This window comes from Falco cherrug, chromosome 4, assembly GCF_023634085.1.
Source record: "Falco cherrug isolate bFalChe1 chromosome 4, bFalChe1.pri, whole genome shotgun sequence".
NCBI lineage: Eukaryota > Metazoa > Chordata > Aves > Falconiformes > Falconidae > Falco > Falco cherrug.
The window spans coordinates 31,733,740-31,752,104 of record NC_073700.1 but is presented as its reverse complement, the minus strand read 5'-3'; the positions used below and the strand labels follow the sequence as shown (position 1 = coordinate 31,752,104).

At 39.4% G+C, this 18,365-nt stretch overlaps 1 protein-coding gene across 4 annotated transcripts in view; it reads right to left on the bottom strand.

Annotated features, from left to right (window-relative positions):
• Positions 1-18,365, bottom strand: part of PRKAR1B (protein kinase cAMP-dependent type I regulatory subunit beta) — a 100,823-nt gene that overhangs the window by 69,287 nt on the left and 13,171 nt on the right. For all 4 annotated transcript variants that reach the window (XM_027803937.2, XM_055708726.1, XM_055708727.1 and 1 more), the window contains exons 3-4: positions 16,020-16,190; positions 12,116-12,207 (exon numbers count right to left, since the gene is read on the bottom strand). In XM_027803937.2, coding sequence (XP_027659738.1) covers positions 12,116-12,207; positions 16,020-16,190 — 263 coding nt within the window. The remainder of the gene's footprint in view (positions 1-12,115; positions 12,208-16,019; positions 16,191-18,365) is intronic.

The following is an 18,365-nucleotide window of genomic DNA, read 5'->3' as shown; positions in this document are numbered from 1 at the left end:
ATATAAATCTACTTTTCTCACGTGGTCACATCCACAGACAGAAGAATAAACTAAATTTGATTCTGCAAACAGTGATGATAATTGCCAATCTTTTAGTTACTCAGCACAGAAGCGAGGTCTAAGAGTACACGGCACAAGAAAGCAGCTGATATGTGATCAGTAAAAGTGCTTTTGTAAGAAGCCAGCACTATGCACTGCTCGGAAGTACTGAAGTAAATCTCCCAGTTGCAAGCTTGAGCCAGCATGGCTCTCTGGGCAAGAAAACTGAGTGTTCAGTGCTGAGACACCAGTCTCATCGTCTGAGCAGCAGCACTCTTCACGAAGCAAAGCAGAGCGCTCAGGGTACCACTTGCTGGGTGCCTTACCTTCTCCATCAGCAGCAAGATCAACCATGCTGTGCAACATTGACAGTTAACTGAAGAATAGATCCTAAGGCAACTACAGCTTTCCTGATACCATCTCACACAGACTACAAAATCTCAGAAGCTCCTGAATAACATCCCATTCTTTGTAATTGAACTAAAACAATAGTATAGCAGGAGTCCCAATATGTGCCTATTTCAGGCATCCAAAAATCAGTCAGGCTCCAAGCTGTAACAGCTTGGCTTTCAGGCGTACCAAAGCCATACGAGCATTTTGTTCACAAGAGATGGTTGCTGACTCTTCATTAAATGAAATAAATTTTCATGTCATCACATTTTGCCATCTTTGAAAAAAACCCCACAATATTCTGGAGCACTTCAGAAAGTGCTGCAAGAACTAGCAACAGCGGAGAGTCAAGCTTGATCCGAAGACTTCAAGCAATGGAAAATCTGCCACATCCCAAGCTAATTTAAATTATGGATCAGTTCCCTGATTACTCTAAAAAGAAAAAACTAAACTTTTCCAGTCTGAATGTGCCCAACTTCAGCCACCAGCTTTTGGATCTCGTGTGCCTCTGTCTGTTAAAGAGACCGTTGCTATCACTTACCTTTCCCTTCTAGATACAATAAATTCACCTTCATCCTGCTTTGTTAAACTAAATACACCCACCACATACAAAACTGGGAAGATACCGAGTGCCTTAAAATAGCATCTGATGCTGTTTTCTGGATTATACTTCTTATTTAATGCACCACACAGAGGAGCATGTTGTTTTATTTTTCTAATGCAAATTTCATCTGTCACAAGCATGTCTTCATATTGCTTATAAATCATAGGTTGAATAAATATAAAAAAATGAAATCCCTACAAAGAAAGTGATAGTTTTGTGGGGCTTTTTTTGAATTTCTGAAAGCAAAAGGCAAACTGAAAACCCAATTTATTTTTCTGACTTTTTAAAAAAAGAAAAACAGAGAGAAAAGGGATCTGATGATGCCAAAGGGTTAAAGTATCCCGTTTCGGGCAGTCTGAAAATCTGAATTTAGCAGCTGACAGTGCATGGTGTGTCAGTCTCTTACAGCTGTTCCAGTGGATTCAAAGACCATCTTTGTTTCTTGAAATCTTAGCAACTGTTACTTTTTTCCGAAGACAATGATAGACCAGCTGTTACCTCACAAGATGTGAAGTACTTCAGGTCAAAGTCTTTAGTAAGGAACTTGTAAAACAAGAACTAAATCATTGTTTGGGTTTGTCAGATTATTTTCATTAAAACAAGAGTTAGCAGTCTAACAGACAAATAACTTACACTTGGTATTTCCATTAAGTGCACTAGAATGACAGAGCAATTTCATCTGGTTGCTGAGCTGAATCCTCTCTCTCTATAGGGAAAAAAATCACGATGAAACCTTGTAGTATGAGAGATTATTTTTTGTTTGAATGTCCGTTTCCTTCCGTCTTGCCAAAGATGGTGTTACTAAACAGATGTCATCTCATAAAGGAAATGCAGAGGTCTAACCATTCAGAGCATAAGATGGGGATTTTCAAGAGAAACCTGTAAGAGTTAGATGCTCACTTCCCACTATATATCAATCAACGTGAATATCTAGTTCCTTTAAGCTCTTTGAACATCATCTTCTAAATGCAAAACTAAGCAACTTAATCACACAGTTGATCCTCCAGTACCGGTACTGGTAATATTCTCACTTGAAGACACGTAGGCTTTCAAAGCCATGCAAGGTTGCAGAATCAATCACCTAATGAAGACTTATTAGAATAACAGTAATGGTTGACAAGTTACCTACAACCCTTCTGGGGGAAAAAAAATAAAAGAAAGCATCATTTTAAAGAGCTTTAGTTGAAATAAACCCTTGTTCGTCCTTGCACAAAGACAAATTACTGCTTCCAGCTGCTCTGATGCAGAAGACAAAGACTTGCTGAGAGGAGTGGATGTTCTTTTATTCAACCTTTGTGTTTAATTCTGGAAAGCCTTAGCATTGAGTAATGCATTTTCAGAATCACTGCCAGCTAACTGTTGTGTAAAGAAGCACACAATGGCACGGTCATATATACTGCAGTGGTAGAAGAATTTTACAAGGCCTGTTAAACTCGGCAGTAGTCTAAATTTTTCTATTTTATAGACAGAGAGAAAGATAAGTTTAGACTCAAGATTTTTTCATGAGCATGCATGAACAGTATTTGTCTCAGGCTATTTTTTCTAGATCTAAGGATTTATGTAAATTACTTCTCTGTTTTAACTCTGTTTTTCAGAATGGGTGACATACTGCCCATATGTAAACCGCTACTTTATGCAGAATTAAAAATAACTACCATTAGGAATGGCGCCGCTAGTATTTGTGATGAAGAATATAAACTGTCTAACAAAACACTGAGGGTGAATCACAACCTCTAAAAAGCTATGAACTGACAGGATTTGTTTCTCAAGATAAAAATATTCATAAATACCAAATGTGTGTGCTTTCAGTTATGTTTAAGAGAATAACCTATCTACCAGGCCAAATACTGACATCACAAAGTATTTCCCTAGTACAAAGTCTGTACTATGTTAGGCTGTTGTGCAGGGATTGATACTAAAGTAGATACAATCTCCTGATGACTGCTGAGAGCAGAACTTTGCATAACTAATTTAAAGACTGCTGCCTGCAGGCACTACAATGGTAATTAAAGACAGTAATTCTTGGATAAATGAGATGGATGTACTGGAAAATAAAGTCAGTGTTAAATTCATGGCTAATCCTTGAATGGAGAATTGGATCATTTATTTTCCAAATGGCTGGGCAATTCTACCTGGTTTCATTTCCATCTCTGCTGCCAGATTACTGTTGTCTCCAAAATCCATAACTTTTTCTAGTTTAAGCAGTATTCCTCATTGGCAAGCTCCAGTTCAGCAGGACTGAATGTGCTTCCACTTAAACACATGAATAGTTCTTTTGACATCCATAGCAAGTCAATGGAACAACTCACAGTTAAACACGCACTTTTAAATATCATGCTGAATCAAGGCCATAAACAAGGGATAAAAGACACAAAGAAAAGCTGGATTGCCAGGCAGTTTACCTGGAAAATACCTTAGTGTTATCCAAAGAAGGAAAGATTTGTTTAGCATGCCTTGGCTGCTTTGAGAGATGAGTTTCTTCTTCTTGGTTGCTTACAAGTAGAATTCAAAAGACAGGCTGATCATCTAATACAACTGATGATCAGAAAAAATTCTTCCACACAGAGCACAGAGAGGTTTTGCACCAGCTTCTTCAGTACTAAATCTGTTACAATACATATAACTTGAACATACATATCTCCTCTGCCCCTACACTACCACGGTCTGCTGACCGTCTCCTGGAGTTCTAGCACAGGTGGGACAGTCACACCTCTACAAACCATCAGAGGATGCAGCCCTCCCTGCTGTGCACCCTGCACAAAGTACAATGGGATGATGCTGCCATCCTCCACTCTCTGTTGCTACTCCCAAAAAAGATGGCGAAGAAACCCGTCCAACTCTTTGGTCACAAAAAAATCCTAATATAACCCCAAAAACCATGTTACTGACTCAACAAAGCCCTCCGCCCCCATTCTGACATGCTTACTGTCAATTTCTCTCTCATCTCTTACTCTTTCTCTTCATCTCTCGTCTTCTGAGTGGCTTAACTCTACATTTTGAGCATTCTTGGCAAGGAACAATAGCTCATTATAGAGGTATTCACACCATCTATTTCCATTCTCTGAGGGAAATTAAGGTGCAGTTTTGCCATCGCTTAATTTGATTTTGGTCCCTGCTTCTGCCAAGAGGGGAGGTGCTACCCTCTTCTCTCCTCCCTTCATCTAGCCAAAGTCTTTCTGCAGCCAGGTACAGGGTGGGAGGAAGGACCTGATCTGACTGACAATTAACCCTCCAGGGGAGGATCACTTTTCAGAGAGCTAATCTGGCTAACCGCAGCCATGAGAGCAACAGGAACATGCAGCCAAGGTTTGGAACTCATGGTGTCACCTCCTCCTTTGGTACCAGCTCAGAATTTGGCTTAAATCAATGGTGAAACCATACCCTGAGGCTCCTGAGGTGTTTTGAGCACCAGCTAACTTAGATGGCTACAGCAGGCAGAGTAAATATCCCCCCTTAACATCCATGCGGTTTTAGTACAACAAGGACTCTTGCAGATGCAGAAATACTAATGCAGTATCACGGGAAGGGCATTTTTCTTGCACTGTTCTGCACACTTAGACACATATGAAGCACAGGCAGAAGCTAGATTTATGTTTGTTTTTTAACAAAAGAGTTAGGTTACAAATGCAAGGAATATACAGGATGTCTACTGAATATGTCATAGCTGTGGCATCCTGTTTCTAAAATATCTTGCTCCTGAATGGTGCCATCTTAGGTTTCTTCCACATATATGAGGCTTTCCAGCTGGCCTGCAGCCAGTGCTTTAATAAAACATGGTATTATGCAGAAATGAATAAAACTTATAGCAATAATAATGTCCTTGAAATTCACTAATCACCACAAGTTCCAAGAATATTTTAATATGAGATCAACAGGAGAACAACTAAAAATCATCTGTTAGCTATGGAAAACCACTTTTCTAACATTAAATTATGTATGTATTGAAAAAAAGTACCCAAGTCATTACTGACCTGGATAAAGACTGTGTTTTCTGAATTTGAAGACAATACCTGGCTGTAAAGGAGCTGTGAACACTTCAAAAAACATTAGGATGTAAAATGATTACAACTTGAAGAAATGGTCTGAGAAAATAGATATACTTTCAACAAAGACACAGCCGCTAAGTGTATTGGGTAGGAGTAATCAACAGCATAAATACATGCTGAAGATTCACTGCCAAGCAGCAATTCTGCTGGAAAGGATCCAGTGATTCCAGTGATGACATCCTAAATAGGAGTCAACAATATCCTGTTGCTGTGGAAAATATAAAGAAACCAGAAATAGGTGGACCAACTGGAGAAGACTGAGGAAAACAAAAAGGTCAGTCGTCTGAGGAACCTGGTCTGCGAAGGAAGATAGGGAGAAAGAGATTCATCTAGCTGCCGAAACAGAAGATGTGTGAAATAACAATAAACATTCAAGCAAATTAAAAAAAGAGAAAATAAAAATGTATAAAGAATGCACTAGTTTCCACTACTGAGGATCCAAAATAGAGCTAAGAGATTTCACCCATCCAGAAGACAAACTAAATTATGTTCACGATTTGCCTAACCTGTTTGTAACAATTATAGATTCTACAATCTACTGAAGCGTCCTTTCCACTAGAAATGACTACCACGTGTTTACATCCATCTTGTTCAATTTAAGTCTGATTCTGACGTTTTGTCTTCAGGGGACACAGGCACATGATTACTCATTCTGCCTCTGTGGCAACCCTTAACACATTTTAAGAACATTATTGTGTCTCAGTGCTGAGGAACTCTTAATTTGGACATTAATGTCTTTCAAACAGCATGTGTTTATGCCCAGTAAGTCCCTATAGGACCCCACTTTGCCACCAATCATGGCTTACAAAGCTGCCTGAATTGCAGAACACAGGTTACTTAAAACACACCTGTAAGAAGGTAGTAGAACATTTTTCTGAAATGCTAACAGTAAGATGACGGTATCTACAACAACATGCCTCCAAGTTTATCTACAGTATCACAGTAGCATGTGCCCTCCACATTGTTTGGAAAAAGGTAAGAATTTTTGTTTTAAGAAAATACTTGCTTGGCTTGCATGCCCAGTACAAGTGCCAATTTTCATCTTTACATGTTGGCCCCAACAAGCACATAAAATAAAAAATGCCCTTTATTCTCATACTTTTGCCACACAGGCAGCACACAAGAGTAAATGCAACATTGTGTGTTGCTGTAATAAATACAGCAGTTTCGTCTACTGTTTATTTTGCACCTTTGTAAGAGCTCAATATTTCAGTAAAAGCATTAAATACAACTTCCTGACCCTTGTTTCCAAAGAAGCTCCACACCAGTATACTGTTCAAACAAATGAATTTATTATTAATCCAATAAAATACACATAAGTATTTTGAAAGCTGCTGCAGGCATTACAGCTGCCTATATATTAGTAATGAAGAATAAATCCTGGTAAAAATTATGATATTAGCTAAAATGCTGAAAGTGGAGGCTGGCAGTGCATGTTAAATATTTATGTACTCTCTTTACTCCTTGATGAACAAGTTTTACATAGCATTTACATATACAATTTTACATAGCATTTACATAAAGATATGGTGAATGTTCATCTGTTCCACTCCTTTATGTGGTCAGGAGGTCACTGAGCTTCTGCATAGGGACTGACAGACGTGGCTCATGACTCACAGCAGAGCAGACAGGCACTGGTGACATCCTGGAACCAGGACTAACACTCCTGCTGCTCTCAGTCCTGCTCTCACCCACTGGTTATGCTTCAGTTCTGTTTCCTTCTCCTCCCCGACAATCATCAGCATTGGGTCCAACTTCCACTCCCACAGCAGATCACCTCTGAACCTTCTCAATGCCCCCCTTCTCGGTGGCTGCCCCCATCCACTAAAGACAGAACATCCTGTCAATGAAACGATGAAAAAATATCTTTTTTTATCCACAGAAGGAAAATGAACAATTTCTTCCCTTCCCCCCCCCCTTTATTATTCAGTATCTTGAATAGTCGCAGAGCCAAGTAGGTGTACTTGTATTCCAGCATTACATGTTGAACCGATAAAAATTCTTACTAGCTACACTGCCAGGTTAGAAGAGATTAAGACAATTAGACTAGCCCCTTGTCACCATTTTGACTTTATACACCATTTCACAACTAGGAAGCCTTACAGGATGTTAATCTGCTGGATATCCAAGAATGGGAGAGGAAATAAAATGCTGCCAAGTTATGGGTGTAATTCTGTCTTTGCATAGATAGAAATCATTCACTGCTTGCTGACTGAACAAAACCAAAGCAGAAGAGAAGGCATCAGTACAATGCACCCTGCCTTGCTGATTTCTCCCATATGCAAAATTCTCAAATGTCACAGACCAAAAGAAGGGGGAAACTTATGCAAACTCTTAATGGCCTTCAGAATGGACCTGAACCATGAGATCATGTTGGAACCTGGAGGGATAAGATCAGCAACGAACTTCTTCCCCTTATTTAGCCATTAGAATCTGTAATGCAGGCCACCTAAGACAACTCTTGAATGTTAAGGTTAAATTCCCATCAGCATTCTGGAGGGACATCACAAATATAGATGCACTTGCTGAAATATGAACTTCTGCAAAGTCTGTAATTTCATCTTTAGGTTCTTTTTATCAAGGTACAAATGCCATAATCAAGGATTTTAGTTATTTTTTTTTACTGGAACTTCTTGGATCACTGTTGCAATGAAGAGCAGAGAAACAAGACTGCTTCTGCCCTCAACTGATGTTAAAGACAAACTGTCGCAAAGAACACTATCTATAAAAAATAAATCTATGCTTATAGTGCAAAAATCCCTCACAGTTAATGTTACCATTTTACTTTTCCCCAGTATAATGAAAGAGAGGGTGAATGCCTCTTACCTGGCTGTAGGTCCAGCTCCACCAACATTTTCTCTGAGGGCTGTTCATCCTTGAACAGACTGCAGAGCAATTCCTAGTTCTGGGTGCACAGCGCTGCCTTCTGTATCAGATGTTGTTCTACACTGCAGTGAGCTCCTTCAGAGCTGGCACACGAGAAGCCGTTTTGCAGGACTGTGCATATATACGTAAGGCTTTAGTGAGTACCAAGTCAGGACCAGAGTTGCTGATCTTGCAGTGATCATAACTACCAGGTCTTCAGAGTGCTCTCTGTCTGGGAAAACTGTCCTCTTGGTGGCCACCTCCACAGCTTCTGCATGATGTTTGCACACCAGTATGAACTATGCTTTTCCAGAAAATCTTGCCACGGTCACATCTGAGCTTAACTAACATGCTTCACTGCTCACCAAGCAAGACAATTTGAGCCATCTCTTCTAAAAGAGTTTTTGAGTGGAGTCATGAAGGAAGTGGGGTACAGAAGAAACACAGAACAAAGGGCAAAACCCCCATGCGAACATAAGCCTGCCAACATGTCATCATACAGGGTGAGGGAAAGGAGGAGAAATTAGAGCACACATGCCTAGGGACCTGTAGGATACAACAGCACTATCAAAATCCAAGCTTAACTACCCAGGCATTAAATACATCCTAACTGCAGAGTGAGTGAATAAGTCAAAGCCTGAGACAAAGTGAAAGGGCTTTGCCACACATGCCAATCAGTGCAGCAAACCCCACCAAGGCACACATTATATAAGGCTGTTCTGAGAAGACTGCAACTGTTTGGGCTGATAACCAGACAAGAAACAAGGATGAGCCCAAAGGTAGGCACACTGATACACATCTGCCCATCACCCCCTTAACATCCCTCCTTTCCCCACAGCTCGTAAATATGCCTGTATCTCACAGAAATTTTTAATACAGTCCAGCATTTGTTAGCTGTGCAATATCTTAATAAACAATCAAAATCAAACTATACCTATTAAAACACAGTAAGAAATTAATTTGTAAAGCCCTGATGTTGCTTTAACTTTTTACAGCTGGTTTCTCATAAATTCAAAAAAATTTAAGGTAATGAGTGATATATCTATGTACATCTGAGGTTTTGTTGTCAGTGAGCATGTAACAGACCAGTTCTAGGCAAAGGAGGATGCACATAAAATACGTATCAGGTGCACATGTGTGGAAGCACAGTTAAAAAGCCACACATTCCTGGTTTTGCAAATGACAACAATAGCTCCCTTACAATTAAAAGCACATTTCCAGTTCAGATAATGGGCATTTTGCTGCTGTCTTTGAGAGAACCAGAACCCTACTCCAGAGTTTAATCAAGATCTTATTGAAGCCAGTGGAAAATTCTCATGAGAAAACAGTGGATCACCACATCACTTTGCAGCGCTGCACTGTTCTTTATAGTATTAGCAACTCCTGAAATAAACATTTTGGCAAAAGTTGCAGCTTTGCTGCTTTTAATACTCATGCAGTTACAGTTTCCCTTTTATTGCACTCGTCAGTATAATTTTACACCAGAGACTGTGTGTATGTGCGTGTGTGTGTGTGCATGCATGAGATAGATGGCAAACCTTTTTTAAGTATGGCACATGAAAAGATGCTATCTAAAGTAAGACTTGAACAAAATTATTTCAGACACCAGTGCAAAAAGATACTTGTTTACCTTAACTTCAGCATGAATTCTCATGCAATTAATCATTGATATGGAATATCTGACACAGAGATAATGTGCTACAGACTGCCTTTATAAATAAGGGTTTATGTCAGACATAAGGACCTTCACAGCTGCCAAGCAGCAAGTGCAACACAAGTCACATGGACAGCACAGCCATAAAGTAGATTAAGATAAATATATTTTCAGAGAAGGAAAAATTTAAGAGTCATCCGTTGTAAATGAGGAATTAAGCCCTGCTAGTCCATCCCTCCTCCACCTGAACATCTCCTGCATCTTGGCAAATGGTCAACCATGAAATTAAATGAAACGATGATGCTGCCTTCAGTGTAGAAAGCACTAAGGAAAATAAACACCACCACTGCAGCACACTAAACGAAATATCCTCACCTAGCTTTCCACCATTCCAAGAGGACAGAACACAAATCAAGTAATATCTCACTTATGTTACTGAACTGAGCATCTGCATCAACAAGATGCAAACTGGAAGTGACGGCAATGCTATGCTCCAACTTGCTGACTTCTCCACACTTGACAAATGAAACCAGACAAGGGCAATAGCATGATGTCAAGAGTGAGCTTAGTAAAGTGCAGAGAGAACAGTTTATTCATTCATTGCAATCCTGCCTGCAAAAGCAGAATGCATGCATCCTTTTGAGTTCCTTTCCCCCGCCCCAATGTCAGCAACAGCTTGCCGTGCTCGTCATGAGGCTTGAATGAAGCACCCAGACACACCCCTGAGCAAGGGAGATGGTATACAGCTGAATATGCTCCAGTGCACAACCCAGAAACCAAGAAGCTTCTAAATCTTTTGACAGTAGAGGCAGCACACACCTGATCAAGGCACAGTTTGAGGACTGCAAAAGCAGACAGTCGACAACCCATCTGTAGCATAGACATGGGAATCTGTGCTCATCCCTTAATTCCTCATATATCCGTACAGGAAAGCCTGGCTAATAGAGGTAAATGGGACATGGGGAATGCACAGAAGAGACCATGACCATGATGTACAATCAGCACAGTGCAAAAAAGCACTTCTCCTTCAATTTTTCTCTCTCAGCCTACTTTGATAACATAGTAAATGTCCCTTTTTCAGCCCTAAAACCTGTACTTTCAGTGTCTGTCACATCAGCCTGTCAATAACATAATTAGGATTTACAGCAGTTCTGTACAAGAATTCTCTGCTGTGGGTGAAAAAGATAGAAGAAATGTGAAAATTTAATCCTCTTCTAATTATTTCAACAATCTGCATGCTAATTGATATCCTAATAATTAGAATTGGAAAGTAATTAAACTGTGTAAACGCCTGCAAGAGGGACAAAATTTTGCACACGTGGAACATGCTTTGACTGAAAGCATTTGAGTAGCCCCACCAAATGACTGTACTGCTGATGTTCCACCAGTACTAAAAACATCAGTTTAGACAAAGTCTTTGTCCTTTCTAACCACAGGAGCACAGAACAGTACGGTTGGCAAGGACCTCATGACATCACTTAGCCTATCTACTGCAAAACAGGACTGACACTACTTATGAAATTCCTGGCAGACCATAGTCTAATCTGTTCTTAATGGCTCAAGTGGTCAAGACTCCATAACTTACCTAAGCAGCCAAAGACCTCATCTTAGTATGTGACTTGCCTCTTTCCTACAGCACTTCAAATCCATTATTATTTACCCTTTGGCATACACAGCAGTTTATTCCTCATATGCCATTATTCATACATAATTATAAGCTATTACTGTGTCCCTCTACCCCTGATTTTTTTCCTGCAGGCCAACCAATCCCATTCTTTCATCAGAAGTGATGTTATCTAGATCTGTGATCGTTTCCCACTGCTTTTCCCTGAACTTCCTTCAACTGTTTATTCTTGAAGTGCAGTGCCCAAACTGGACACTGTGTTTCAGTTGAAATCTTTCCAACATCAGGATATGTCTTGCATGTCTCCTGTTTAGTTAGCCCAGTAAAACATTAGTATTTTCTGAACTAATGTTCCGGCCACGATTCATAATAATCCACTTTTTTTTTTCAAGGAACTACCAAAACTACAAAACCATCTTATAGTTATAAAGGTGTTCTTTTTGCCTAAATGTACTTCTCTACTCTTGGCTAAGTGACAATCCACTCCACTTTTTCTAGAACATTTCTTCAACCTGTCAGCGTAATTCTGAATCCTAGCCTTGTCTCCCAATGTTTTAGCAGTTCTTCCGATCTTCATGTAGTCTAAAAATTCAACACTCCACCACTGAGGTCATTAATGACAAGAATCATAGAATCGTTTAGGTTCCTTAAGTAACCTAGAATAAAGTTCATCAGGCACAGCTGATTTGAAAATATAAATATGTCTGAATACTTTCTAACTTGTTATTGCCTTTTTTTAGCTTGTGATTTTACCCTCTGTCGTAATACCGTATGACAGTGCACCTAGTATGACTCAAATGAGACAGCAGTTCTGATCCAAGAGTTAAAATCTAATATAATTTCTTGTCCTTGATCAAGCTATAGACTCCTTTAAATCATAATGCACCTCATACCTTCGTTCATTGTCATCAAGATGAGCAAAGAGCACGTTCTTGGAGATGGCCTTTGCCAGAGCAGTCATAGTTTTATAGTCCTTTGGAATAACCTGTAGAGAAAAGAATGAAGGGTAATTACATGCCTGGTCGCATTTTTTCATAGTTCTTGAAATCTGTAGAAAATTCCACCGTTCAAGATAATGGATACAATTTGACTTCAAACACTAAGACAGTCTTAGATCATAATATAAAGCCACTAAGAAAGTAATAAATTACTGTTTTGATAATGTGAAGATAAGAATTTATGTGCTCAATATGACAACCAGAAAAGAAATAGAAGATCCAGGATGAGTGAGGAGAAGGATACCCATAAAATACTATAATTAGTAGGTACTGGCAGCTGTGTAGTCGCCTTTCAAATCTGTTGGACTGAGGAAAACATATTTCATAGTCTTCTTCCCCCACAAACAATATCAGAAGCAACCTCTTAAAACTAGAGAATGAGCAAAATTTCCTTAGGTAAAAGGTAAAAATGTGTTGATTAAACCACACTTTTCAGTACTGACAGCAGTATAAGGAACCAAGCTCCTTATAGGCCCACCTGGGTCAAAATCCTGTGCCTCTGTTTCATGGCAGACAAAAAGGACTTGCATTTGAGGATGAAGAGGCATTTTTATTTGTTAATTGGAGAGATGGCAAAAGTTCTGTTGTACATTAATTTGCTCAAAATACATGCTGAAATTCAAGAGTATGTTTCATACTGGGTGAAGGGTTTTTTTATAAGACTTTTGCAAATTAGGCTTCCATTTTGGTAAGATATGAGTAAACACTGTATCTCTTTATTTACCAAGCGTCACCTTCTGCCAGTCAGAGACGGGGATTATGAGACACAAGAAATTTGTAACAAGGTTATGACTTGTAAAAGATGTTCTTTGACTTTAGTAATATGATTTTCCTTAATAGTTTCATTATAACGGGACACAATCAACTCTAGCAAAAGTTTTAAGTGTTAAATAAACTATACTCCAATCTGAAAATCAACACCTGTTTGCCTTTTTAATTACTGTACAAAAAAGGTCTGATAATTGGCATTTATCTTTCACATTTTCTTATAACAGAAATAGTACATCTATCTTAAGTTACTGTGTATGCTGATGTGTAGGTAGTTTCCTTTCCCCATCCAACCAGAAGCAGGATGCCTCAAATGGGAAAACTGATGTAGAACCAGTTCTCACAAAGAACTGATCGGATTTATTTCAAGGGAAAATACTGCACTATGAAGATCTAAAGCTAAACTCTGGCTTCAGGCTTAACTTATACTGACTGCTGTAGACATTAAACTACTCAAGTCTAGAAAAGCTTATATGTAGAAACTGAATATTTGTATCAGAGTGAAACATTATCTATCTAAAAGCTTAAATTCCTCAATGTTAAATGAAACGAGCATTTGGACAGTATCTTATTCTTGATTTTTGCCCTATCGGACAAACCCTGGATTGAATTGCAGTCCTGAATCCTTGCTCTACTGAGAATATCCTTAGCTGTTCAGCTCACTGCTAATGATCCAAAAGGGTAGATAATCAAATCACTAAGACATTGAACTCCAACCTTTCTGGCTGATTATGGAATAGTGTAGAGTAGCCTTTCACAGTCTAAATCTGCAGCAATGGAAGTCACAAGGCAAGAGACCAAAGTGGGACGGTTGGGGCAGGAACAAAGAAAACACAGAAGAGATTCTTTAGGTGTCACAGTAACCAGGCGTCTGACCAAAATCAAATGTTGGGAAGAATGACTTGGCCATTTCTTACAACACTCTTCCAACTAATTACTGAATGTTCTCTTCAAGCCGATGACCCTCTTTAGAGCAAGATTCCTATTCTGTTAGTTCTTAACTACATATTATGTCAGATGTATTGACAAATATTGCTTTCTCTAGTTTCAGAAATGAAGCAATGAAATAACCCTCTGCAGAGATCTTCCTTTGTGCTCCTCAGAATGGAGCTATGCCATGTGCTTGTTCAAATCCAAAGCTAAATCTCCTTTGATTTTCTCTCCAGTGACATAACTCATTGCACTACCTTTACTACTACTTATCCTATAGCTCATCCCTTCAAGGGATCCTTTAAATTGGCATATGACCCAGATGTATTTCTATCCAACACCTGAATTCAAGCCAGTGGTTCTTCCTGGCTACTATCTAAAGTTCCATCTGTTTGCAATATTCTAACACAACCCTTGCCTTGCTTTTTACACTTTTAAATTAGTTTCATAATTTTCCCTTGCAGTGTCTCCCTTTATTTCTTTGTTCTAGAAATCTCTGTTACAAACACACATCCATGGGATTCATCTGTTGATGGTAGAAAACAACGCACTGACACAAACCCTCCCAGTGCTAGTTCAATACTCCTTGAAGCATCTGCAAGACAAGAAACCATCCCCTAAATTATAATTATTGAAGCTCAGTCAGTTCATAGGAAATTAAAATCATAACAGCCCTAGTCACAGAACACACAAAATATAATCTGCATTGCTTCTTCTGGTTCATGCCTACCAATGCTACTGTCAAGGCTTATTGACATCATTGTTGAAAAAGGAAGAAAATAAAGTTAACTTCAGGTTCCATTATAAACATAAAAGAATCACTCAGTGGTGTGGGAAGGAATATTTTCTTTGATTTTCAGAAGTCAGATGGAGCCCATATTAAGCAGAGACAAATGTGATCTCTTCATGGAAGTTTTTAAAGGGGATGTTGCAAACTGCACAGAAAGAAAAGTCTTTGAAAGTGGGTTTTAAAATATCACGCAAGTTTTTCAACAGTGCAGTGCATTAACAGCTTGACCACAGCGCTGTTAAAATTTACTGTATACTTGCAAGCATTACTTAACGGCCACAAAAATACTCTTCCATATTTGTTTTTAGAATGAAAGGCTCTCCTAATTCTTTGTTTCTTGGAACAGAAATCTCCAGAGCAGCCAGTGAACTTGTATCACAAGTGGATGACAAAAGCACATCTGACTGCAAAGGCAAAAAGTATTCTGCCAAAAAACAGTGACTGACAAAATGTATTTCCATAAAGAAAAAGCTTTTTGAGTTAAAGCTACTCCAGGCATGCACAAAAGCACATTAGTAGCATCTGTCAACCTTATGAAATGCATTTTTAGCCTAGCTCCCTAAACAAACATGACATATGCTATTGTAATGTCTGTCTTTTAATAACATTTGAAAGCTTTGGCCAGTTTAAAAAAAAAATTGCAGAGTTATTAAGAGGTATCAAGGATATAATATAGCTAGATATCTGTGTGAAAAAGGCAGTTAAAAAAAGAGAAATCCAAATTCGTGCTCCTACTGAAGAAATTATCTGATTTGGGATTGGCATTTCTTCAAAACAATGGTCACATAAAATTGCCCAAATACAGTCAACAGAATTCCAAAAATCCATGGGTTAGGTGGCACCAATCAACATGGGAACCATGTGCCTGAATGGTCTAGGGAATCTAAATGGCCTAGATTAGAAGAATACTTGAGCTAGAAGTACCTTTTTTTGGGAAAAAAAAAAAAAGGAAATGCAGCAATAGAAAAGGCTGCTTCCCAAAACTGTGAGGTTCTGACAAAACTCAGAAGCTGCCAGAGTCTGTGAATATCAAGAAAATGGCTGAGAATTACCGACCCTGTTAGAGGGGAAAACAGATTAGCAGCACAACTCCAAAAGGAACAAATAGAGAATGCTGAAGCCACATTGATGGTGAAAGTACTTGGTCAAGGAGGCAGCAAAAGAACTTGGGTGTGAAGATGGTCAAGTCATGCATATGCGGGCATGAGGACACCATCCTACAGGCTGCCCCGTGAGTCCAAATTATGAGCAAAATATGAGTCACTTGATCGTCCTGTACATCTCAGAATCAGATAGACAGTAACACATTACCTTTCTGACATAAGAAACAGCATCTTCCTCAGTGTACACTTCTGCACTGACCCCCCCTCTCCTGCGTCGGGCTTTTACCACTGGGTTGGGAGGAGGAGGGGAAATCTCATCATCATGAGAATCAGACTGGGAACTGGACTTCTGCCGAGCCAGTATTTGTTTGCATTCTTCCTGCAAGGCAAAAAAAGACAATGAAACATATCTTATTCATGTAGCTAACTTGCTGGATATACTCAATTCACTCTTTTATGACTTTTATAACTACCAGGAACCCCTTCACTTCTACCTTTGGGAAACTGTCAACTTACACATGTGTACTGCTGAAAGAAAATTAAAAATTTAATGTGAGCATGAAGGACTGACACTAACTACAATGTGTGTACAGGTATCATCACTCCAATACTTGACCTGTTCACCTCTTCCTTACACTGATGGAAACCAACGTATTATAAACTGCAGAAATATCTTTGCAGCTACTCCTGGCTGAGAAAGCGAAAGAACAAGCCTCTTTTGCTTACTTTCCAACATCACAGCTGTTATTTTCTCAGTTGGCTTGTACATATCTTTGTCTCTTGTACAGAGAACACATCAGAAGTCACACATCAATATATTAGATAGGTTTCTTCATCTTGCTCTGCTTTGCAGTCTTACTGTCACCAGAAAGAACAAACATGCTCCCTACTCCAGAATTTCTGCCATATAAACATTTACAATCAACGGGACTACTGCCAAGCAAATAAGATCCAAGGTAGGCTCCAGAGGACTATGAAGAACGATGGCTGGCCTAGCACCAGCTGGCCAATAGGGAGGTTAATCTCCAAATTTCACTCTCATGGAATGGAGAATAAAATACAAAGGGGAATCTCTGAAGAGAGACTACAAGAGCAGGAAACAGTATAGAAGACCTTCAAGAAAGGATATCAGAGTTGCAAGACTGTCAATTCATACACTGAATTATTTGACTTCTAAAGAATCAAGACAAACAAGATTACCCATAACTGTAACATTTTCCTGGAGCTTCATGTCCCATCCTTCAGCTTCCTGGGGTTCAAGGGAAAGCACACAGGAGTAAAACTTCCTTTGGATCATCCATGTCTATCAGCTAAAGAACTGGGGCCTGTCTGCTCGTTCCCAGGTGCCTGCTCATGCCCTGGTACCACCTCAGCCTGGCATCCTGCTCACAAAAGACTACACTGTTTTTGGTGCTTCTTCAGTGCCGCCTTAGCTGGTTCCTTCTAGTTTTCACTGAGCCTGCCTAACGTGGAGAAAAACTGGAGATAGGGTGGACCGCATGTCCTTCCTTGGCTTGTCTGATACGGGAAAACGACGGGCATGTACAAGAGAAACAGGAGCAGTGTAAGGGGGTAAGTCATCTTGTGCAGCAACAGTCCAGTAATTTTATTTGTGGAGATCTATTACATTGCCGTAATTGCATAACCCACACCCTCATAGTCTCAGGATTAGGTTGATCAACCTACACATAGCCAACTATCATCCAGTGACTCTCTAAACAACTCTGGTATTTTTGAGACAATTCAGATTAGCAGCATTGCAGGCTACCTGAAAAAAAACGTAGCAATGCTGAGGTCCCTGCGCACCCCATAAAAGCAGTGTTCCTTTGACAGGGATGCCAAAACCTAGTCTCTGTCTTACACAGTTGATTTCCAATAAGACCTCCTAATCAGAGCTAATGTAAGGAGTCAGCGCAGGAAGGAGGATCTGGGAGCACCAGCACTAGACGTGGCAGATTACCAACACAGCCAGTTGGTCTCTTTGTCAGAGGAAATGAGTTACAGTGAACTCATCAGGTATGGCACCAGAAAAGAGCAGTACAGAAAACTGGCACAAATTCACAATTTCTAAGCTTGCAAGAAAAACAGATGAGTAATATATGTTTTGCCACTGATGTTTACAAATGTCTTACAAACCCAGTCATGCCACTTGTCTTTTGTGGTGTCATTCCAGTTTTTTTCCTCATTATCACTGATGCTGCCCCTCACATTAACCTAAGGAGCCTTTGACACCAATCTTTGATGCATTATTGCTTCCTGAAATAAATAACTAAATAGTATTTTGCATGCTGCATAATTCAAAGAAAGAAGTCACACATTCTTATTTTGATTAAGGGACTACTGAAATATTTAAGAGACAAGCACAGAGATAAAGGCTGGCTAAAGATCTGACTTTTCAAGGTTCTGACCTGCCTCAGAAAGTGCCAAGTTCTTTCTAAGATCAGTAGGGTTTTTTAAATTGGGATTACAACACTGTAACTCCTGGGCCATTGCACAGTTGAGCTAGGTGCTGTAACCAAAACAAAAGGGAAAACCCCTGATCTCAGATACATTA